Here is a 22630-nt window from a genome sequence, read left to right as displayed (position 1 = left end):
GAATGTTATGGTGACCCCCGAGACAGTCACAGCCTCTCCTGATTCAGTATCCTGCTATTTTCTGGTTGTACCAAAAAATAAACAACCAGCAAATGATTTAACCTCTTAAAAAAACCATTTACACTTAAAAAATGGGATGAGGTGGGATTCCCTCACCTTTTAAAAATGTTTCTAGAGCTACTAAAAAACTTGCATTTACAAAATAGTTGATAAAAATATTCCTCTGGATTGTACAAGAAGGGAGGCAGGGACCACTGACAGACGTGATGGATGCTTAATCGGACTTCGCTTCTTTCTCTTCCTCAGAGGCTGGACTCTGCAAACCACAGAAAAAGCAAACATCAAGTACATAGTATGTTACAAAATTGTGTGCTTATATATCCCTACCCCTCCTCCTTTAGAGACAGGGTCTCTTCACAAAGCTCTAGCTGTCTTGAAGTCACTATGTAGACCAGGGTGGCCTCGAATTCACAAGGTTGTACCTTGCTCTGGCCTTCCTACTTCTTAATAGGTTGCTTTACTCAGATTCTGTACTTGCCAACACACCCACTCTTGTTAAGACCTGCAATCAAGGTGGCAACTGCACCACAGAGAGAGCAGTCAGTGTGAAGCCTCAGCCTGGCCCTTCTGGCTGCCTCATTTCAAGTCTAGTATAGAAACTGGCTTTTAGGGTTTTCTCAATGACCCTCTCCCCTCCACCCACACCTGATCAGAAATCAGCCCGATTTTCACTCATTTCAAAATGCCCGTGCTTCTTGGTGAGCCGCTTGTCTGTACTGGCCTTCCAGCTTTCCCCAAGTGACACTGTAGTGTTCCTATCTGGGCTGTAATGGACCCAATAGAACAGAGCGCATGTGGTGAGTTCATGTTAATGATCTGTAAACATTAAATCCCTTTATATACTCTAGGCGCTGCTACAGAGGATACACAGTACTGTGTTCATCAACTGAATCAACTTCTCTTATCTGCCAAGTGCAGTGGCTTAGGATTTTGGCAATCTTGTAGGAGAATCAACTATAATCTGGTTACTATGGCGAGAAGGCATGCCTTCAGCTGCTGATTCAGAGACTTGCCACCCTCTGGTACTATAGATGTGCACCACAGGGCCCAGCTCAGCTTGTTGTTTGGGATTAGATGAGTAGTCTGAGTCCCTAACACTTAATACTGGACATGCAGTTAGAACCAGAAAAAATGTGTAGTTGTTGGTTATAAATTAGGCCTCATATCTAGTATTCGGAACATCCTGAGTTTGATCTCTGGTACTACAAAAAAAAAAAAAAAAAAACAAACAAACAAACACCAAAAAGACAAAACAAACAAAAAAACAAAAACAAAAACCAACAACAAAACCTTTCTGACTGAGAAGTATCTGACAAGTTGTCTGAGGGTTCAAGGCCAGCCTGGGCTAATAAAGCTAGTTCCAGGCTGGAGGACTGGCTCCGTGGGTAAAGCTAGCCACCCTACAGACAGGGTAACTATAGAGTTCCTCAGCAACCACACAGGTGCCAGGTGAGTGTGGAGCCAAACTATAATCCTAGTATGCAGGAAAGCTTGGTTCAGCAAGAAAGCCTACCATAATCCTACACAAAATGAAACTTACCTTCCCAAGCTTAGCGTATGTAATAAAAGGTTTAAAACAATAAGAATGCCCAGTCGGGAGGCTGAGGCAGGTGGATCAGTTCAAGACCCTGTTTCAACCTTGTATTGTACTTTTGAGTCTTTATTAGTTCCCTGGAACTGGAGCTACATACGTTGTGAGTGAGCTACCATGTGGGTGCTGAGAGTTGAACAGTGCTCAACCTCTGAGACAGCTCTCCAGCACCACACTTTAAAAGTCTTTTCCTCACAGCTCCTGAAGACAGGAATCAGCCGGGCAGTGGTGGCACATGCCTTTAACCCTAGCACTTGGGAGGCAGAGGCAGGCAGAGTTTGAGGTAAGCCTTGTCTACAGAGCAAGTTCCAAGTCAGCCAGGGCTACATAAAGAAATCCTGGCTTGGGGGTTGGGGATTTAGCTCAGCGTAGAGCGCTTGCTTAGTAAGCGCAAGGCCCTGGGTTTGGTCCCCAGCTCTGAAAAAAAAAAAAAAAAAAAAAAAAAAGAAACCCTGGCTTGAAAACAAAAACACAGAAATCAATGTTATTTTTCTGAACCAAGTTATCACTCAATCCTAAACTACCAATTACTTTTCAGAAGAAACAAAACTGTCATTTTTGCAATAATTGAAATGAGTCTAATAACTTATGCCAGAATACACAAACTAGGACTCTAGCACAAGGGCAGCCTCAGAGACCACAGCAAGCTGACCACTCCAATGTAAGGCAGAGAACCAGCTCACCTGTTCCAACACAGCCTTATGAAGTCACGTGGGAAAATCTCTGCATCCTATTGCAGGTGCAATTGGCAGACACAAATCCCTATTTACTCTCACTGATTTGTACAAGTTCAAATAAAACCTAGTTCATTAACGTGCTACCTATTCATGGGGAAGCTGTATACAACAGTTCCCATAAAAATTTAATCTGCTACACAAAAGATCCAATTTAACATCTGTTGCTCAGAATCAAGTGCCCGCATGCGCACTCTTCTGACCTGGTTTTCCGTCTCTCCATTTTCTGCAGGCAGATCTGTAGTTTGCTGGTCAGTCACTTCAGCCTGTTTGCCCTTCGCTCCCCTCTTCCCTTTTATCTGTGCTTTTTTGTCTGATGCTTTATCCTAAAATGAGACATTTTAATAAACTGAATTAAATTTTGATTTGATGCAGGCAGAGTGCATCCACAATGGATGTCTTGACACACACAAGCACACACACCTCAGCACAATGGGTACAATGGATATCCTGACACACACAGCACCTCACACAGCCTTGACATTAGACCACTTGAGAAGCGCCCCAACAAGGACACGTTTGCTGAGGAGCCCTAAATCTTGTTATTAGCTGGGATTAAACATTAAGCCTGTGCTGCTCTTCTCCACAGCACCAATACCACACACGAGAGAGTAAATGCAAAGGCCTTGTAACCCTATCAGTCCCCCAAATTCTTTTAAGCATGAACAATCTAATTGCCACAGCAGTCACTGTCCTTACAAGACTTGTACCCACACACGTAAGACCATTCACCTTCATGCACCTTCCTCTAAGTCATGCTGACTCTACTGCTACAGTTCCTTCCTTGTTGGATACCATACAAGTGACTACAAAGATCAATTTTTGAGTTATCATTTTCACTTGGGTGTTTGTGACGAATCTGAAAGGCACAGGTACTATTATCATGAGGATATAACTCGAAACATGAAGTTCAAAACTAAACCATAAGCAGTATGAAACAGTACTTCTGGATCCCATCTGTCTTACAGGAAGGAGCTCAGCAAAACAAAACAAAACAAAATGAGCAATTCTATGTAAAGATAGTAGAAACAGACAAATTAAATCAACAGGTCATATTCAAATCAATCTCAGGTTGGACCACCAAGCCTGAGACCTGAGTTCTCCACATCTATGTGGAAAATGAGAATGAACTTTTAAGTTCTCATCTTCTCAGGCTGTGGCACAAAACACCCCAATAAATAAATAAATAAATAAATAAATAAATAAATAAATAAATAAATAAATGAATGAATGAATGAATGAATGCATGCATGCCAAACTCCCTACTCCCTATGGGTACTGGTGATTTATCAGTGCGTGTGCGTGTGTGTGCATGCATGGGGGATAGGGGAAGAACCTTATAGTATTTATCTATTATTGCCAGGTGTCTACTTGGGTCTGATCCCTGCACCAGCAAAAATTATAAAATACCTAGGCCCTGTATGATGGTGCACTTTTAATCCCAGCACTGAAGACAAAGAGGCAGGCAGAACTCTGAGTTCGAGGCTAGTCAGGGCCACACAATGAAGTCCCCCCAACGTATACATAAAAATACCCATAAGCTAACTGAAATCAATCAGGTCTCTCTACGTATGACTAAAACCTTTGAAATGTTTACTTCTAAAGAGTGACAAGGGGTTGGGGATTTAGCTCAGTGGTAGAGTGCTTGCCTAGGAAGCGCAAGGCCCTGGGTGGTCCCCAGCTCCGGAAAAAAAAAAGAACCAAAAAAAAGAGTGACAAAAGCACATACTACTAGTTGAGTAAGATAAAGGCTTGCTGAAGAAACAAGGCATAAACGTTTGGGAGAAAGGATTTCTTTGGGAAAGCCAACAGCCAAGTGTGTTCCGTAAGCACGGTAGCTAGGGATAGGGGGTGCATGCATGTCACCCCATGCTCCTCAGGTCACAGGGGCTGGAAGGAGGCAAGGCAAAAGGAAAAGTCTCATCTACTCACCCCTCAAATGAAGAAACGATCACACTGCCGCAGCAACGCTACTTAAGTCACACCTAAACTGCTCATATCTAAAACTTTACAGGCAGCTCAAATACAGGAGGCGGGACAGAACCGACCCTCTTCAGACCCTCACCCACAGTCTTATGGTCCTTATGCCAGGACCACTGCTCTTCTTTGGTCTGAGAAAGTCCCCTCGAGGATCCAGGTTCAATTTCCAGCACTCACTCAGAGACTTAACTGTTAACTGTTAATTCCTAAGGTCCTCTGTTGGCCTCCAAAACACACCTACGTACAACGCAGGCTAAATACTCACAAAAATTTAAAGCAAAGCATCAACTATCGGAAACAGTCCAATTTTTACTCCGGGGGGAGGGGTGACTTTACTTTTAAACGACGTGCATACAAATATGTCTGTGCATGCTCGGGCTGTGCCTCCAGAAGCCAGAAGAGGTTATCAGATCCTCTTATCCCTCGAAGCTGTCACTCAACAGACTCAGGTCCCTCTGTAAGAGCATTGTGCATTCTTAACCAATGAGTCATCTTCGGCTCTGGCTCATAAAATGCTTGAGTTTTTAAAAGAGGCTCGTATTTGTGTATGTGTTTTGCATGAACGTATGTGCACCGCCTGCCTGCTGCTGGAGATTAGAAAAGGACATGAGACCTCTTGGAACCGGAGTGTTTGAGCTGCCCTGTGGATGCTGGGAGCTCAACTCCGGTCGTCTGCAAAGCCATCTTGCTGCGGATGAACGAACATACCACACTTTACCCATGCCACCCCCACCCACCTTCCAGAAACCTAATCACTTAAAAACGTCAACCAAGCGGCCCGCCTAGACATCAGTTCGAAACCTACCTTTCCCGCGGCCTTTTTCGGTTTCGCGTCCACCTTGGCAGGGGCGGGCTTCTGGCAAAAGACAAATTAATAAAAGAGAGGAGGGTGTGAGGCGCTGAGCGGGCGCGCTGGGCCCAGGCCCGCCCGCTCGCTCCCGCCCTGCCCTGGCGCGAGCTAGATACTTACGGCCGACAGCCTCGCGGAGCGGCGCTTGGGCTGCGGAGGGAAAGACCGGGTTAGCGACTCAGTGAGCGACACCCCCGGCCGCCCCGACCCTCCCGGCTCACCCGAGGCCCGCACTCACCTCCGCCTTCGCCGCTCCATCTGCGTTAACCTGCAGGAGAAAGCACAGTGGAGAACAATGCGGCCGCGTGACGTCACGCCCAGCCGCCCGCGTCCCCGAAGGTTCCAGAATCCCCCAGACCCGAACCCTGCGGGCGCTGTGGACCGGCCGCGCTCACCTTCCTCTTGGGCATCGTGGCGGCGCGGGGTGGGAGACAAGTGCGACGTCGGATCTGTCACGGAGCTGCACTGCCTAGCCGCCACCACACGAACTGCAGCGACCCGTCGCGGGGGCGGTGGGAGAACCGGATGGAACCGGATTGGAGCCCGCCCCCCTCTTCCCCGCGCCTCCCCGCCGGCCGGGCCGCCCCCAGCCCCCATTGGCTGCCTAGACCCACCGCGCCCGCCAGCGCCGCAGCCCGTGTCCCCGAATAGGCGCAGCGAACTGTCACTCCGCCGTATTGCCCCGCCCCTCGGGCCCCCCACCCCGCGGGCGCGACCCCGGCCGAGGGGCGGGCCCGAGCCGCCCGACCCCGCTAGGTAGTTTGTTTGAAGCCGACAGCAAAAGTGCGGTCTGCGCGTTGATTAGTGGGGACGCGTCACGTGGTCGCAGCATCGCTTTCCCACAATGCCCCGGACGCCAGGCGCCAGCCCGCGGAGTCCACTCTCAGACCCCTTGAGTTCGGGAATGCCTAGGCAGGATTTGCCATTACCCCGGGGAGGCGCAGGCGCGCGCGGGCCAGACGCGCAGACTCAGCCTGTTCTACGCGCCTTTACTAGCCTATTCTTTAGGTAACTGTGTCATGTTTTAGGGCTTGCAGCTGTTAGAGTCTCGGGCTTGAGCTCCTGCCCTCTCCTGCATCGCCCCCAGTCCTGTGCTCAAGTGTGTGCAGGAATCGCATCTGCCCCTTCCAGAGTCGGTGCTTCGCGCGGCGGCATCGGTTTTACCTCCGACTTCCAGATTGCACCTTTTGTTTAAGGAAACCAGTTAACGTTAAGTATACACAGCGAGAAGGCAGACAGCAGGCTGGGTAGTAGAGTTCCACCTGCAGCCGCATTACTGCTGCTCAATTGTTATAGTTAACATGTATGTCTTTGCCTACTATAAAACTTGTATTTAGAACAGGGAATTCGAATCTTTTATCTCTTGCACCATTTAAGATTTTTAGGCAGATGTTTTAATCCCCCCACCCAGTAAACCCTTGTTTACCCAAAGGCCCACTACTGTATTACAGGGATTAGATGGCTTGAAGCCATGACTCTTTGTTGTTGGAGCTGCGACCCCATTCCCTTCTGCTGTGGCCTATGTCTTTTCATGCTTGCCCGACTGAATTGAGACTGTTGAGGTCCTATCCCAACTAGTTGGGGGAAGACGACGTCAACACTTGAATTAAAAGAAAAACCAAATGCACTTCCTATCCTTGCGTGTTTTATCTTCCGATTGTACCTTAAAAATAAAGTTTGCTGCTCTTACAAGAAGCCCACCAGAGATGACCACTCAGTTTATAGACAATTGAAAGTCATTCTTTCCCGGGATAGCCAGGGCTACATAGAGAAAACCTACCTCAAATGACAAAAGTCTATTCCAGCGGCTGGTATGACACTCAGGTATTTGGGACCTAAGTGTAGCCTGAAGCATTTACACCAAGGGGCTTTTAAAGGCAAAAGCTGCTGTCTCCCTCTGCAGCTGCAGGGGAGGTTTGCACAAGCAAACAGTTGAACAGGAGCTAACAAGTTAGCTGGGGGCATCTTGGCCTCTGGTCCTAGAATAGAGTTGGGCAGTTTCTCACAGGATTCTCCATCAAGGAGACCAAATTCTAGTTAAACCTGACATGGCCTGAGCAAGAACAGAAGATGGAGGAATCTCTGTCCTGTCTCACATTTAAGATGAAGGAAGCTTTGCGTTGTCTTTCTAAGGACCAGGAACTTAACTGAGTTCATTCTGTTTCGTGTTGGCTAAGCAGTTAAGGATGCACGCTCTCACTACTAGCTCAATAAGAACCAATGATCTGGCTAATGCTGACAGGTGGTTAGCCATGGCGATCAGGTAAACAGAGACTGACGCCAACTCTCTGATCTCCGTCTCCTTTCTTCTCTTTACGTTTCCTCTGACCATAGCAAGGTTTTTCATTAATTACCACTGGTTGTTCGGCATGGTAACGGCCCATGTTAAGTCCTCTTTCTTTCATAAAAAAGAGGGTTCAGACTCCCTCAGCTCTAAGGGACAACTTCATGAGGGAGTCAGCTTGACTTTCCAGCTTGGAAACAGGATTTCCCCCAAATGCCCTAGGTGTAAGTCTGTCTGGGAACTAAGTTCCCTAAAGTGTTGATTCCCCACAGTCAATATGGCTGAGCTGCTATAGCTGTGGCACTGGCTTTTCCTGCCCCTTTTATTTAGAATTGGAACCAGAGTTGGGGCCATTAGACCGTCATTAATATTGAGTCAAGGCCAATGTGAGTTTTCCCCTCTTCTCCGATATAGGTGTATACCTGGAGGGTAACGAAGACGGTACCTGTGGAGTGACGGTGTGGGTTTCCTCTGAACTGGAGGAGGCATAGTCAAACTGTTAGCACAAGCAACATAGGCAATTTGAGGACACGGTGCAGGTGCTTTGTTCTTGGTAGACCATGCATAAGACTGTGATCCCTGAAGGCCGTTTTCTAGCCAGTCTTCTCCACAGCCTGCTTTACCAAGACCTGTCCCTTCCGTAGACCCATATTGGTCCATCCCTGGAAGGGATATAAGACAGCAGGAGTCGACTCAAAGGATAGTTTCTTGTCTGTGGATTTTCTGAATTTCCGTGTCCAGGTTTGGTCATGGTGAGGATTGTGTGTCCCAGGTTAGTAGACTCTGGTCATTTTCATCTTTTTGTTTAAGGGGTCCAAGGTCCAAATCCATCTGTGTGGACTTGTCCTCAGTGGCCCTTTTTCTCCTCAAGGGGTGACACCAGTCACTTTCCCATACTCACAGCAACGGTGAGTCAGCCACCTGGCAGCATTCTCCAACCTTGTCATCCTGTTAGGCCAGTTCTTATTTCTCCAGTCAGTCTCGCCCCAGGGTGTACTCCGTGCAGTCCAGTAAGCTGGGCTACCAGAACCGAGAGAAAGTTCCACAGGTCCTAGGGCTGCTTCTGGGGTGGCCAAGTTAGTCACTCTTTTACCTCTGGTTTCTGGCGAATTCCCTTTCGGATGGCTGTCTCCACCTCCCTTGCAGATGTGTCTCCAAACAAAAGAACTATAAGATATACACAGGGACACATGTTGAGACAGACACACAGCAAAGACAAACAGCAGTGGCGACCACACAGTCATAGACCTGAATAGACTAGGGGAGTCTCACACAGACCCCCACCCAGAAGATCACCACTCAGAAATGGGTTATAGCCAATTATAAGTCCTTATTCCAGATGGCTAGGAGGACTAGATTCAGGTATTTGGACCCTAAGTGTAGCCGGGAGCATTTAGACCAAGGGGCTTTTAAAGGCAAAAATCACATCCTGTTGTCTCCCTCTGCAGCTGCAAGGGAAGGTTTCACAAGCAAACAGCTGATCAGGAGCTAAGGTAAGCCAGCTGGGGGCATTATGGTCTTGGGTGCTGGACCAGAGCTGGATAATTTCACACAGGATTCTCCAGTAAAACCTGATGTGGCCTGAGCAAGGATACAAGATGGAGGAACCTCTGTCCTGTCCTGCCCTGCCCTGCCCTGCCCTGCCCTGCCCTGCCCTGCCCTGCCCTGTCCCTGTCACACTCACATGTGAGATGGAGGAACCCTGCCCTGCCCTGTCACACTCACATGTAAGATGGAGGAACCCTGCCCTGTCCTGTCACACTCACATGTAAGATGGAGGAACCCTGCCCTGCCCTGTCACACTCACATGTAAGATGGAGGAACCCTGCCCTGTCCTGCCCTGTCACACTCACATGTAAGATGGAGGAACCCTGCCCTGTCCTGCCCTGTCACACTCACATGTAAGATGGCGGAACCCTGCCCTGTCCTGTCACACTCACATCTAAGATGGAGGAACCCTGCCCTGTCCTGCCCTGTCACACTCACATGTAAGATAGAGGACACTCACTGTAAGATGGAGGAACCCTGTCCTGTCACACTCACATGTAAGATGGAGGAACCCTGCCCTGTCCTGCCCTGTCACGCTCACATACAAGATGGAGGAACCCTGCCCTGCCCTGCCCTGCCTTGTTACATGCGTTGTCCAGAGATGTCAGTTGAAACCATAGTCTCTTTCTTCTCAACCTCTAACAAATTGAGTGGGGTTACTACAGGAAAATGTTTTAATGAAATTGGCCCAGCTGGGATTGTAGGGGAGGGAAAGTCATAGACATATTTGGAGTGAAATGGCGAGAGGCCCCCGGCCACCCTTTGGTGGCAGATGAGGCAAGATGCATTGAAAGTGAGCAATCAATAGGAAAAAAGAACGAATCTTTAGAACCTCACGTCAGACTGTGACTCCAGTTAGAACTAAGAATTCTGCCTTTTGTTTTCAAAAGAGATGGCCGTTCTCTCAAAAGCCTGACATCCTTAGGGTATCGGTACTCATCCTCTTTGCCTCCATGGTATCTGCCATTTTCTATTATCTCAACTTCTGACCCTCCAATAGGTTGGGCAGCCCTCACTTCTTGGCCATGTTGCTTTCTATCTGGTGAGACAAACACATTTTCTAACCCAATCTTTGGGTAAAGCCTCTCAGTGAGGCCTCCCTTGCAATGTCTCCTCTGTTCCTCGTCTTCTCCGTCCACAACAAAAGGCAAACCTTTCTTTGCGTGTCCAATATATACATCTCAGGAAGAATATCTAAGAAGGTAGAGCCAGTGGTCACCTGCTGGGCCGTGCCCTGCCTTGTTCTTGTGACTGGGGTGCCTGGAGTGCTGCTGGCATGTGGATGGGGTCAAGGGGAGACGACTTAGTCCATAATTTGGGTCCACAGTCCCTGTTTTCCAGGAGTAGGAAACAGTGGGACCTGGGACAATTGCTCTGGTTCCTGGTCTCTCATGTACCCAGGCGCCACTGGTGTACCTATGGGAGCCAGGGACTGGGGTTCCTGGTCTGGACCCCCAGACCAGGCAGGAAGGAAGGCTGAGCCTAGAATGCGGATGGAACTGGGTTTGGTTCCTATTGAGTGCTGAGAGTACCAAGGGGTTGGAAGAGAGAAGGCCTTCAGATGTGACTCTTTATGGAGAAGGCCTCCCCGTGAGGCACTACGAATGCATACGCCTTGCTCAGGGTAAACTGGGGATTCAATACCCTTTGCAGGAAGGAATGCCCAGGAAGGGAAGCTCACCACTAGATATCTTGTTAGCATGGAGAACTCCAGGTTTTTATGCTCCTTGACCGACCGACCGATCAATCGCCTTGACCCTCAGTGGGGTGTCGTGGCTACCCTGTTCCAGAGTAGGTATAGAAGTAGGCAAGGAGAAGCCCCACCCCTACTGTTCTGAATTCTGAGATTCATGGGGTCTGAGCTCGCCCAACCTTACCAGTTCTTCTGTTTGGACCCCACAGTCATCTATAGGATGAACAACTAGAACAGAAGTGGAACTTAGGTTTTCTCTTGTTCTGTAGCTTTAAAAAATTAACCCTAAAAAAAGGCCCACCGTGGGGCGGGGGCAGCTGATTTTGAGGCACAATTTGTACAGAATACCTATCTGCATCAGGCCCTGCGAAGATCCTGGGGCAGAGAGAGATGGACAGTGGGCTTGGATCCCAAACTCTGGGTCTTCTTGTAAAAGAAAATACACAAATTGTGTTGAAGGCACGATGTCCAATTGATGGTGCCGTTGAGACTGATTGGATCACAGGGCAGTGACCTCTGTGGATGAATTCGACGCTGATGAGGTTGTAGAGGTGAGACCTTGTTGGAGGAAAATGTCACTGGGAGCAGGCATGAAGGTGCATCTGTGTCTGCTCCTGATGTCTGGTACATTCCTGTAGCCATGATGTTCTGCTGCTTCTGGCCCTGAAATGCCAGAGCCAGGTGACTTTGGACAGAAGCCATGAGCCAAAATAATCTTCCGCTTTGTTTCTCTCAGACCTTTTTTTTTTTTTTTTTTTTTTGGTCACAATTGAGTACTGTGAATTTAACACACTGTTAAATGGAAGATGTCAGACCCACAAGAGTACTGTGCATACATACATACATACACATGTGCACATGTGCGTGTGTGTGTGTGTGTGTGTGTGTGTGTGTGTGTGATGGTTAAGGATACAAAGTCTCGATTATACAAGATATAATATAGTCCCTGGATCTCTCTATACAACATATGGGTACAGTTAATGTAAAGGAATTATAGTTTTCTAATAATAGGAAATCAGAGGTATTGTGTAAAAAACAAAACAAGTTTTTCCTCCTGGTCACTTTGTTCCCAGAAATAATGACTGTGAGATTAATTATTTATTAATAAACTACTAGGCCATGAGCTTGTTCTCTGACTTGCTATTAACTTATCCTTTTTATCCTAACCTGGATTCAGCTATGTAGCTGTTTTTCTCTGTGTCTTAAGTATTTATTTATTTATTTATTTATTTATTTATTTATTTATTTATTATAAGTACACTATATCTGTCTTCAGACACGCCAGAAGAGGGCATCAGATCTCATTACAGATGGTTGTGAGCCACCCTGTGGTTGCTGGGATTTGAACTCAGGACCTCTGGAAGAACAGTCAGTGCTCTTAACCACTGAGCCATCTCTCCAGACCTCTCTGTGTCTTCTTGTGTCCTTCTCTGCAGTATTCTTGGGGTGAATCTCCCCTTTATTCTATCCTGAGTTTAGCTACCTGCTGGTTTACAACTGTCTCCCTAGTATTTTCTTAGCATTCTGGGTGAATCTTCCCTACCTCTAGTTCCCAGAATTCTATCTATCCCTGTCAGATGTCCCACCTCCTATTCTCTGATTCAGCTCATTGGCCACAAGCTTTTTTATTGACAGGTGATGCTTATAAGAGATTCTCTCGGGGTTGGGGATTTAGCTCAGTGGTAGGCGCTTGCCTAGCGCAAGACCCTGGTTCGGTCCCCAGCTCCTAAAAAAAAAAAAAAAAAAAAAAAAGAGAGAGAGAGAGAGAGATTCTCTCTCTGGTATTGGATCCCCTGGAGTTGGAATTACAGGTGGTTGTAAGCCACCCTGCATGGATGCTGGGAACAAGATTCCAGACCTCTACAAGAGCAGCAAGCCATCTCCACAGTCCCTACAGAATAGAGCTGAATGTGTGAAGTGCTCTTACCACAATATTACCTATGAGGGGATGATGCAGAGTGGGATGTGATGGGATGTTATGGCCTTGGTAGTGGTTGTCATCCATGGCTCTGAGGTGGAATGTACTGGGTATGATAACTGTGTCTTTGGAGGAGCTGGTGCACAAGAAGATCAGGTATCCAAACAGTAGTTGCAAGGTACTGAGAGCCTTTGGTGACTGAAGAGCATAGAGACAACAGTGAGTCGCTTGTGGTAGCGATGCCCAGTGTGTGTGGACAGCCAAGAGGCAACGAAGGGTCAAGTGAGGTTTACATCATGGATAGGGTTTCTGAGTACAGCTCAGCCTATGAGATAGGTATGAGAGGATGCCTTGGGATAGCAGGATAACATAGGCAAAGAACAACACAGGTATTGGCTGCGGGGTGGAAAGCATCAGTGGTAGGTGGAATAGATTTGGAATAATACATTTTGGAGGTAGGAGCTGACAGTCCTCTTCAGTAGGGTGGATGTGAGGAAGAAGAGAGAAGTGTTTGGCTGTGAGTCATAGAACTCAAATTAAGGCCAACAACAAGAAATGGGTCAGCTCCAACAGGAGAGTGTTCCAAGACTACTGGGTTCAGAGTTTGGAGTAGGAATGCAGTCCTGGGTTCCCAAGCACTTTCCTTTTAATTATAAGTAAGCATATGTGTGTCTGTCTGTAGGTTTGTACAGACTCTCAGAGTGTAGATTCTCAGAGGCACTGGAAGAGAATGTCAGATCATCTGGAGCTGGGGTTATAGATGTTTGTGAGCCACCCAATGTGGGGGGCAGGAACTGAATTCAGGTCCTATGGAAGGGCAGCACATGCTTTAAAAACTGAGCCATCCGCACTGGACAGATGGCTCAGCGGTTAAGCGAACTGACTGCTCTTCCAGAGGACCCGAATTCAAATCCCAGCAACCACATGGTGGCTCACAACTATCTGTAATGGAATCTGAAGCCCTCTTCTGATGTGTCTCAAGACAGCTACAGTGTACTCATATATATAAAATAGATAATTCTTTTAAAAAAATGAGCCATCCCTCCAAGTCCTTTCTTTTTTTTTTTTTTTTTTTTTTTTTTTTTTTTTTTTTGGAGCTGGGGACCGAACCCAGGGCCTTGCGCTTCCTAGGCAAGCGCTCTACCACTGAGCTAAATCCCAACCCCCCTCCAAGTCCTTTCTTAAAGACACGGTTGTTAAGTGTTGCCTACATGTGTCTCAGACTCCTAGGTTCATGTAATGATTTCCCTCACTGAGCTTCTTGAATGTTTGGGACAGCAAGTGTGTGGTGTGTGTGTGTGTGTGTGTGTGTGTGTGTGTGTGTGTGTGTGTGTGTGTGTGTGCCACCATGCCCTGTATGCCCTCTTTCCTGCTTGATGGCTTCATCTTCAGGCTGGAAGGGGAACTCTTTGTCATACCAGGTTACAACATGTGAACATAGAATTTCTCTTCCCAGAACCTCAGTAGTCTATTGTCCTGACTCTCTGTTCCAAATCCAGCCACATTCAAGGAGAACAGGACACAATCTAAATAGGCTCGCCCCTGGACCTGGACCAAAAGTGAAGGAAGTGCACATTTGAACCAATGGAGCCTTCTGTCAGAAAGGGCAGGAGTGGGGTTGATGGCTGCTGTCAGCAGTGTTGGCTCAGCAGGATGGAAGGGGAAACCAGTGAAAGACTCTAGGATTTCAGGGGAGGCAAGTGGGTGTGTGTGGGTTGCTGTCTAGATGCAGGTGAGGGCAGACGCAGGTGAGAGCCTGTGACTGGGCAGTGGAAAAGGAAGGCGGGCTGAGAATTTTAGAAACCAGTACAGAGAGTATAGAGAGACAGAGGGAGGGAAGGAGAGGAGGAGACAAGATGGAACCTATGGGGGAGGAAGAGAAGCAGGAACCACATCGTCCTGGGAGCCATAAGTACTGGGGATTTCTTAGGTAGATGATTAAATAGTAAGCAGGGTGCATCTGCCCCATCTAGGTGTGCACTTGTGTTTATATCAATTCAGTTTTGAGTTCATTGTGCGAGCATTTTGTGGGTTGAGAATTTACTAATACAAATCTGACGGATAAATTACAAGCCTCTAGAGTTTTGATTTTACCAGGTCACAAGGATTTGTGACAGCTAACCACAGGGGGCAGATGGCTGGGAATATGACCAGAATCTGTAGCAGGAGAACCAAGAGTTGGGCTTTTGCTACATGGGCCTAGCCTTGGAGGCAGCGAGACCGTCGGGGCCAGAGAGTAGCCCCCGATGGCGTGGGATGGTGACTTTAATTTTTATTTCACGCAACAGGTTTGTGTTCATACACTGAGTTGAAAACAGAGCATTCAGGGTCCAGTGGAGACAGTAACATGCCCAGGACAAGTAATGATGGGATAGCTTCATGGGCAGTGTCTGAGTTAGGGTTTCCATTGCTGTGAACAGACATCATGACCAAGGCAACTCTTATAAGGACAACATTTAATTGGGTCTGGCTTACAGGTTCAGAGGTTCAGTCTATTATCATCATGGTGGGAAGAATGGCAGCATCCAGGCAGACACAGTGCAGGAGAAGGAGCTGAGGGTTCTACCTCTTGCTCTGAAGGCAAACAGAACGCTAGCTTCCAGGGACACAGCCACACCCGCTCCAACAAGGCCACACCTCCTAATAGTACTATCAAAACACCACGTACAGCAAGGCTGAAGTGAAGACTGGAAATAGTTCCAGTATCTTCTGTGCTACTGCATTATTGCCAGTGCGAAGTCCTCCGTGCCTGTAGTGGAGGCTGCAGATAAACAATGGTAGGAACGAGTCAAGTCAAGCCTGTGTGTAAAAGAAGGACTTGAAGGGAGGTGCAGCTCAGGGCTTGAATGCTGACTTCGCTCTCATAGCTCAGTTTCGCAGAACTTCCAGAAGCTAGGGATGCAAAGGAGAGTGAAACCCCCGGGGCCAGACGGTTCCTGAGTAAAAGTGCTTGTAGTGCAAGCTATCAAGATGAGTTCAGGCCCGGGATCCATGCCAAAGGCTGGGTGTGGTGACACACGTGTCATCTCAGCGCTCCTAGGTAAGAGAGGAAGCAGCAACAGAATCAGTCCATGCTCACAGGCCAGTTAGCCTGGCGTACAAAGTGAGAGAAACAGATAGAGACACCCTGTCTCAACAAGATGGAAGTGAGAACTGATTCCCAAAAACTACCCTTTGACTGCAACGCGCTACGGCAAGCATGTTCCAAGCATGTTCAAGCCTTTGAGTGTGCACGCGCGCGCGCGCGCGCGCTAATGAATTAAGGGCTGGCAAGATGACTTATCAGATAAATACAGTTGCTAACAAACCTGATAGCAATAGTTACCAAGCAACAGCCTGTTTGGTTCTCTCTGACCTCCCTCCCTGCCTCTCTCCCTCCCTCCCTCCCTGCCTCTTTCCCTTTCTCCTTCCTTCTCCTCTGGCCTCTTTCTGGCCTCTCTCTCTGTCTTCCCTCTCCACCTGTTCCAGGCCAGTCTCCTCTTTCTCCCCCCTCCCCTTGCCTCCCTCTGTACCTCCCTCCCTCCTTCCCTCTCTTTCCTCTCTCTTTCTCTCTTCCTCTCCCCCTCCCCCCTTTTCTCTTTCCCCCTCTCTCCCTACCCCCCCTCCATATGTTCCTGCCTGGCCTCATCTTGCCTCTTCTCGCCCCCACCCCCGTTTCTACTCCCTTCTTACTTTCTTTTTCTCATTTATTCATTTGTTCATCCATTTATTTATTTATTTATTTATTTATTTATTTAATGACACGAACTTATTATGTACACCAGGCTCGCCTTAATTTACAGAGATCCACCTGATTCTGCGTCCTAAGTGCTGGAATTAAAGGTATGTGCTACCACACTGGTCTCTTTTCTTTTTTAAAAAAATCTATTTTTATGGTGAACCTTTTCTTCTGAACAGTCCAGCTCACTTATGGTTATTTTAGAACACTAAGCCTGCCAGACTTCGATCAAATTGTTCTGTCCTGCCTCCGAATACAGGATGGAAGGATTCCTTTCATTCCTTGTTTCTACCCAACGTGGCTCAAAGGAGCAGTATTTAATACTCAAGGGAAATGAAAGATACCCATTCTGATGTTAGAGGAGCTTGCTCTGCCTGCTTCCGGAGAGCCTGGGAACAAGCGTGGGTCTTGTTGCCTCCTGTAAACTGACTGTAAAGTCAGAAGCAGTGTTTACCTGAGGTGGTTTAAGGGATGATGGTCCAGCTAAACCTAGAGCACGTAGCTGCTTTGAGTTTGATTAACCCACAGCTGTGACTTCTCAGCCTTGACTAGAATAGCAAAAGTGGAGCTTTCTTCTTGTTGTTGTGAGACAGGGTCTTGTGTTGTAGCCCAGGATGGTCTCAGAGTCAGTCTTTTGAATGCTGGGCTTCTAGGCACCGATCACCATGTGTGGCAGCAGAGTGTTCTATTAAGAGCAATACCCTTACTTCTGTACAGAGAAAAGGCAAACGTCCTTTGAATCCTCTCTCGGAACTGTTTTAAGTGATGGAGACCTCACTTCGGTATAATGAAAGCTAACAAAACAAAAGGACGCAAACAATCCTCCCTTACAGTGAAGGGATGTGGAACACAGTTCCTGTCTGGCTTCTGCCAGCGTACATGGAGTTCACATACCAACACTCACACATACACATAAAGCAACAACTTTTAAAAACCTATGTATTGTTTGTCTGAGTGTTTTGCCTGCATATGTGTTTATGTACCCTGTACATGCCCACAGAGGTCAGAAGCGGCCATCAGATCCCTTGGGATTAGAGCTACATATGGTAGTGCACCATTCGGTGGGAGCTTGGCATTGAATCTGGGTCCTGTGGAAGAACAACAGGTACTTTTAACTGCTGAACCAACTCTCCAGCCTCCATAAAACAATAGATTAAGAAAAAAAAAAAACAAACAACCAAGGGGTCTGGAGAGATGGCTCAGTGTTAAGAGCACGTACTGCTCTTCCTGAGGACCTGAGTTTGATTCCCAGCATCCACAGCAGGTGGCTTAAAACTCCTGGTAACTCCATCTCCTGAGAGATCACACACCTCTGACCTCTTTGGGCACTTGCCTTCATGTGCACCTACCACCCTCACACATACACAGAGCTACAATAACAAAAGTAAATATTTTTTCTTTTTTTTTTCTTTTTTTTTTTTTTTTTTTTTTTTTCGAGCTGGGGACCAAACCCAGGGCCTTGCGCTTGCTAGGCAAGAGCTCTACCACTGAGCTAAATTCCCAACCCCAAAAGTAAATATTTTTAAAAAGAAATAAAATCACTGTTTAATCGGTAGACAGATATGTAACACATAGCTTTTCCTGCTAATTGAATGTAAGTGCAACCTCTTTCACTTGTGACTTAAAGCCATTCATATTACATGTACTTTGGGAAACCCTCCTGTTCTTTGTTTTGGGGTAATTGCATGTTTCAGCAGCGTCAGGCTATGTGCTCTGCTAGCCGTAATTGCATGTGCATGAACACCATACATTGAGGTTTGTATTAGAAGGGCTGTCTTGTTATGTAAATGCACCTGTCCCGTTAGTTGGGCCTACCAAAGTCCTCTTCCCATCAACGACTCTAAGATGTGAGGTCTTAACCTGGTAGATTAGTCCGTTTTGCTTTCTCGTATTACAAACGTTTAAATCCACACTGCAGTAGAACACTTTCTCATTTCTGAATGACTGAGTTTTAGGATGTACTGGATGCAAACGGAGTTAGGGCTGTATTTTTTGTTGTTGTTGTTGTTTTGGTTTTTGTTTTGTTTCAATCTTGATTTTTGAAAAAGGTTTATTTATTTATCTTATGCATACAAATACACTGTTGTTGTCTTCAAACACACCAGAAAGGGCATGGAATCCTATCACAGATGGTTGTGAGCCACCATGTGGTTGCTGGGAGTTGAACTCAGGACCTCTGGAAGAGCAGTCAGTGCTCTTAACCTCTGAACCATGTCTCCAACCATTAATCTTGAATTTTTAACATCTTTTAATTATTTGTGCTTGTGTGTGCACATGCACGTGTGTGTGTGTGTGTGTGTGTGTGTGTGTGTGTGTGTGCATATACAATGCGTGTGCAAGCTTGTCAAGGCCAGAGGTTGTTGTTGAGTATCTTAACTCACTGGGATCTGGACTCACTAATTCAACCAGGCTTGCTGGCCAGGGAACCCCAGAAACCCTGTGTCTTAGTTAGGGTTTTACTGCTCTGAATAGACACCATGACCAAGGCAACTCTTTTTTTTTTTTTTTTTTTTTTTTTTTTTTGAGCTGGGGCCGAACCCAGGGCCTTGGGCTTCCTTGGCAAGCGCTCTACCCACTGAGCTAAATCTCCAACCCCCCAAGGCAACTCTTATAAGGACAACATTTAATTGGGGCTGGCTTACAGGTGCAGAAATTTAGTCCATTATCATCAAGACGGGAACATGGCAACATCCAGGCAGATATGGTGCAGAAGGAGCTGAGAGTTCTACATCTTCATCTGAAGGCCACTAGAAGAAGACTGACTTCCAGGCAGCTAGGATAAGGGTCTTAAAGCCCACACCCACAGTGACACACCTACATAGGCCATACCACTTCAACAAGGGCAAATCTACTTCAACAGGGCCACACCTTCTAATAGTGCCACTCCCTGGGCCAAGCCTATACAAACCATTGTATCCTGTTTCTGCTTTCTCAGCACTGAGATTACGAATGTTCACCCCCACAGTGGGTGCTTGACATGGCACAGAGGACCATACTTAGGTCCTTATGTTTGTATGGCAAGAATTCTCCCCAAAGAAGCATTTCCCAGCTCTTCATTTGAAATTTTCTAACGGACCCATTAATTGGTCTTGCCAAGTGTATTTTTTTCCATCTGAGTAATCTGAACTGTATAAAAACCTTTTGTTAGCTCAGCAGCATATGCTTAAAGCTCAGCACTTGGGAAGTAGAAGCAGGCAGATCTCTGTGAGGTTCTGAGGCCATCCAGGTCTACATAGTGAGTTCTAGGACAGGCAAGGCTATAAAGTGAGACTCTGTATCAAAAGCAAAACAAAACAAAATGGAACGAAACAAAACAACAACAAAAAGAAAGAAAAGAAAACCTTTGTTAGGCCTTACAAGCCCAAGTTCTACATTAGATTTACTTAACAGCTTTAATGAAAAAAAGAAAAACTACTAAATTAGCCACATACTGATCTGTTGTGTAACAGATTCCTCAGAGATTGAAACATTCCATCTTGCAGGGAAACTCCTTAGGGGTCACTCTTGCTGGGCTGGGCTTTGGTGAGACAGTTGTCTTTGAGTCATTTCTGCTCCTGTAACTCCTCACCCATATTTCTGTAAATAACCCCAATAAAGTTTATGGTTCACCAACTTGGACTTTGGTGGTGTCTTTTTTTTTTTTTTTTAAGATTTATTTATTTAATATAAGTCGCTGTCTTCACACACACCAGAAGCGGGCATCAGATCCCATTACAGATGGTTGTGAGCCACCATGTGGTTGCTGGGAATTGAACTCAGGACCTCTGGAAAAGCAGTCAGTGCTCTTAACCGCTGAGCCATCTCTCCAGCCCTGGTGGTGTCTTAGGTGGCAAGATGGACACAGTATTGGAGCAGTGACTGAGAGTTCTACATCTGGATATGCAAGCTGGAGGAAGACAGAAGAGGACCTGGCTTGGCTTCTGAAACTTCAAAGCCCACTTCCAGTGACATACTTCCTCCAAAATGGCCACACCTTCTAATCCTTCTGAAGTAGTGCCACTCCCTGATTATGCATTTGACTATCTGAGCTTATGGGGGCCACTTTTTATTCGAAGCACCACAGGTGGTATTTGTACTTTGATCTGTTGTGTGATTCCTATCTAGGGTGAGTAGACATGTGTTGTGTCCCCCCAGGAAAAGTTTTGTCACACAACATCTCTCCTCCCCCCCCTTTTGACCTAGCACTCCTTTATTTTCTACCACTTACTAATACATGCCACAAACGTTCCTGGACACCTCATCCAACTTAGAATGCTTGTCTAAGCCTGTGTCTCTATAGTCTTTTGTCTGGTGGCAATCATCTGTAGTACTCATTTTTATTTACTTAAGCACCAGGAAGAAACAGACTGGGACTTTGGGTTTATTATCATACTCTGTCTTGCAGCTAGTAAAATATGTCAATCGCAGACGACTTTGTACACTCTTCTTTTTTTTTTGAGACAGGGTCTCACATATCATAGACTGGCCTCGAGTCTCTATGTACCCCAAGGATGATCTCTCTCCTTCCACATTTTGAGTGCTGGTATTATATAGGCATAGGCCTCCTGGAATCTGGGAGATCATCTTTGGTCACCCACGAGGACCCAGTGTAACCATAAGGCTTCCAATGGTGAAAGAGAGAGTTGAGAGGCAGGAAGGATGGTGGATTGAAAGCCCAAGCAGTGTGCTGTGATGCCAACCTTGAAGACAGAAGAGAGCTGTGAGGTCGGAATGCTGGCCTCAAATGCTGGACTCAGCCTGAGGGATTCCAGAAGGAAGATGGTCTATTTTTAGCCCAGTGAGATGCACTTCACATTTTGAACTCTCAGACTACAAGATAACAAATTTACAAAATCCCAAATGTGTGACTATTACAGAGTTATGTGAAGCTCACCAGAGATGACCACTCAGACAGTTTATAGTCAACTGAAAGTCTTTATTCCAGCCAGCTGGGACTACACTCGGGTATTTGGGACTCGAGTGAAGCACCAAGTGTCCAGAGCGCAGCGTTTTAGAAAGCAAGAACCACACCCTGTCATCTCTTGCTGTTCAGGAGTGGAAGGTTTGCACAAGCAGATAGTTTAAGAGAAGATAATATGGGGCATCTTGACCTTGTGTCCCTAGAGTAGAGCTGGGCAATTTTCCACAGGATTCTCCATCAAGGAGATGAATTTTTCATTAAACACAAAATGGCCTCAGCAAGAATACAAGATGGAGGAACCTCAGAGCTGCCACACCCTGTCCTGTCACAATAGCAGAACCAAAACACAAACAAGCACTTGTTACGAGCTCTGTACCATACCTTGACTGATATTTCACACTTCCTTTATATGTTAGAACTCAGTCTTTAACTGAGAACTGTTTCTGAGAGTGGTCAACAGGAACTAGGAGCTGAGCTGACTCAGTCAAACTGAGCTGCTCCTGAGAGCCAGGAAGAGTTTCTCCTAGCCACCCCAGCTGCATATACGTTACAGGATACTCACCAGTAATTTTGTTAGCATCTTGACTTACTAAGAATGGAGTGGTCCTCGGCTGTGCACGTGTGATGCATGGATGGGGTGGGGACTGGTTGATACTTTTCTCTTCATTCTAAAAAGCAGACACTTGGGACTGAAGAGCAAGACGGTGTGGGGGAGTCAAGGTGGTTTTGTGGGAAGGGAGAGACTGCGACACTCTGCCATAATTTTTCATGAGGCTGTTCTTACTTAACCCATCTAAATCTTCAGTGTGTACAGGACCTGGCAGTCTGCCTACAGCCTGGGGTAGTCCAGCTGGAAGGGAAGCTTATGGAGTGGTAGTCACTGTCAGCATGCCCATTCATGGAGAGAATTCATTCCACCGCTGCTGGTAGAGCCACAGGCAGCAATCCTATAAGTAACGTTCTCAGACTAACAAGGCAGAAAAGACAGCCAACTATCTTTCACTTTATTTACCACATATAAATGAACCAGGGCTCTTTTGTTATGAGTACTCATTATTGCCTAAATTTAGAACATTGTATTAAAAGCTCACTGTAAACTTTTTCTTTGAGCGCGCTGAGGATGGCTGGTACCCAAGATTTCCCACAAGCTTGGCAAGTCTCTACCAGTCACTAAGTGGTGCTTTTGATTAATAAACTTATCTTTTAGGATTACAACTTTCTACATTGCTCGTGTTTATTAGTGCTTAGTTTTAAAATGTAGGCGAGCCATTTTACATGCGACAACGGGTTAAAAAACATTTTTATTTACCTGCTACGATAAAGTAATTTTCTGTTCACGCAGAGGCTTATTCTA

General features: G+C 46.5%; 1 protein-coding gene across 1 annotated transcript in view; it reads right to left on the bottom strand.

Annotated features, from left to right (window-relative positions):
• LOC116898343 overlaps positions 1 to 22630 on the bottom strand; it is a 22999-nt gene continuing 369 nt past the window's right edge. The window contains exons 2-7 of the mRNA XM_032899665.1: positions 7945 to 7975; positions 5454 to 6005; positions 5336 to 5365; positions 5171 to 5221; positions 2589 to 2711; positions 1 to 316 (exon numbers count right to left, since the gene is read on the bottom strand). Coding sequence (XP_032755556.1) covers positions 2681 to 2711; positions 5171 to 5221; positions 5336 to 5365; positions 5454 to 6005; positions 7945 to 7975 — 695 coding nt within the window. The 3' untranslated portion in view covers positions 1 to 316; positions 2589 to 2680. The remainder of the gene's footprint in view (positions 317 to 2588; positions 2712 to 5170; positions 5222 to 5335; positions 5366 to 5453; positions 6006 to 7944; positions 7976 to 22630) is intronic.

The sequence above is a fragment of the Rattus rattus genome, chromosome 4 (assembly GCF_011064425.1).
Source record: "Rattus rattus isolate New Zealand chromosome 4, Rrattus_CSIRO_v1, whole genome shotgun sequence".
Classification (NCBI taxonomy): Eukaryota; Metazoa; Chordata; class Mammalia; order Rodentia; family Muridae; genus Rattus; species Rattus rattus.
This window is presented reverse-complemented; position numbering and strand designations above follow the sequence as displayed.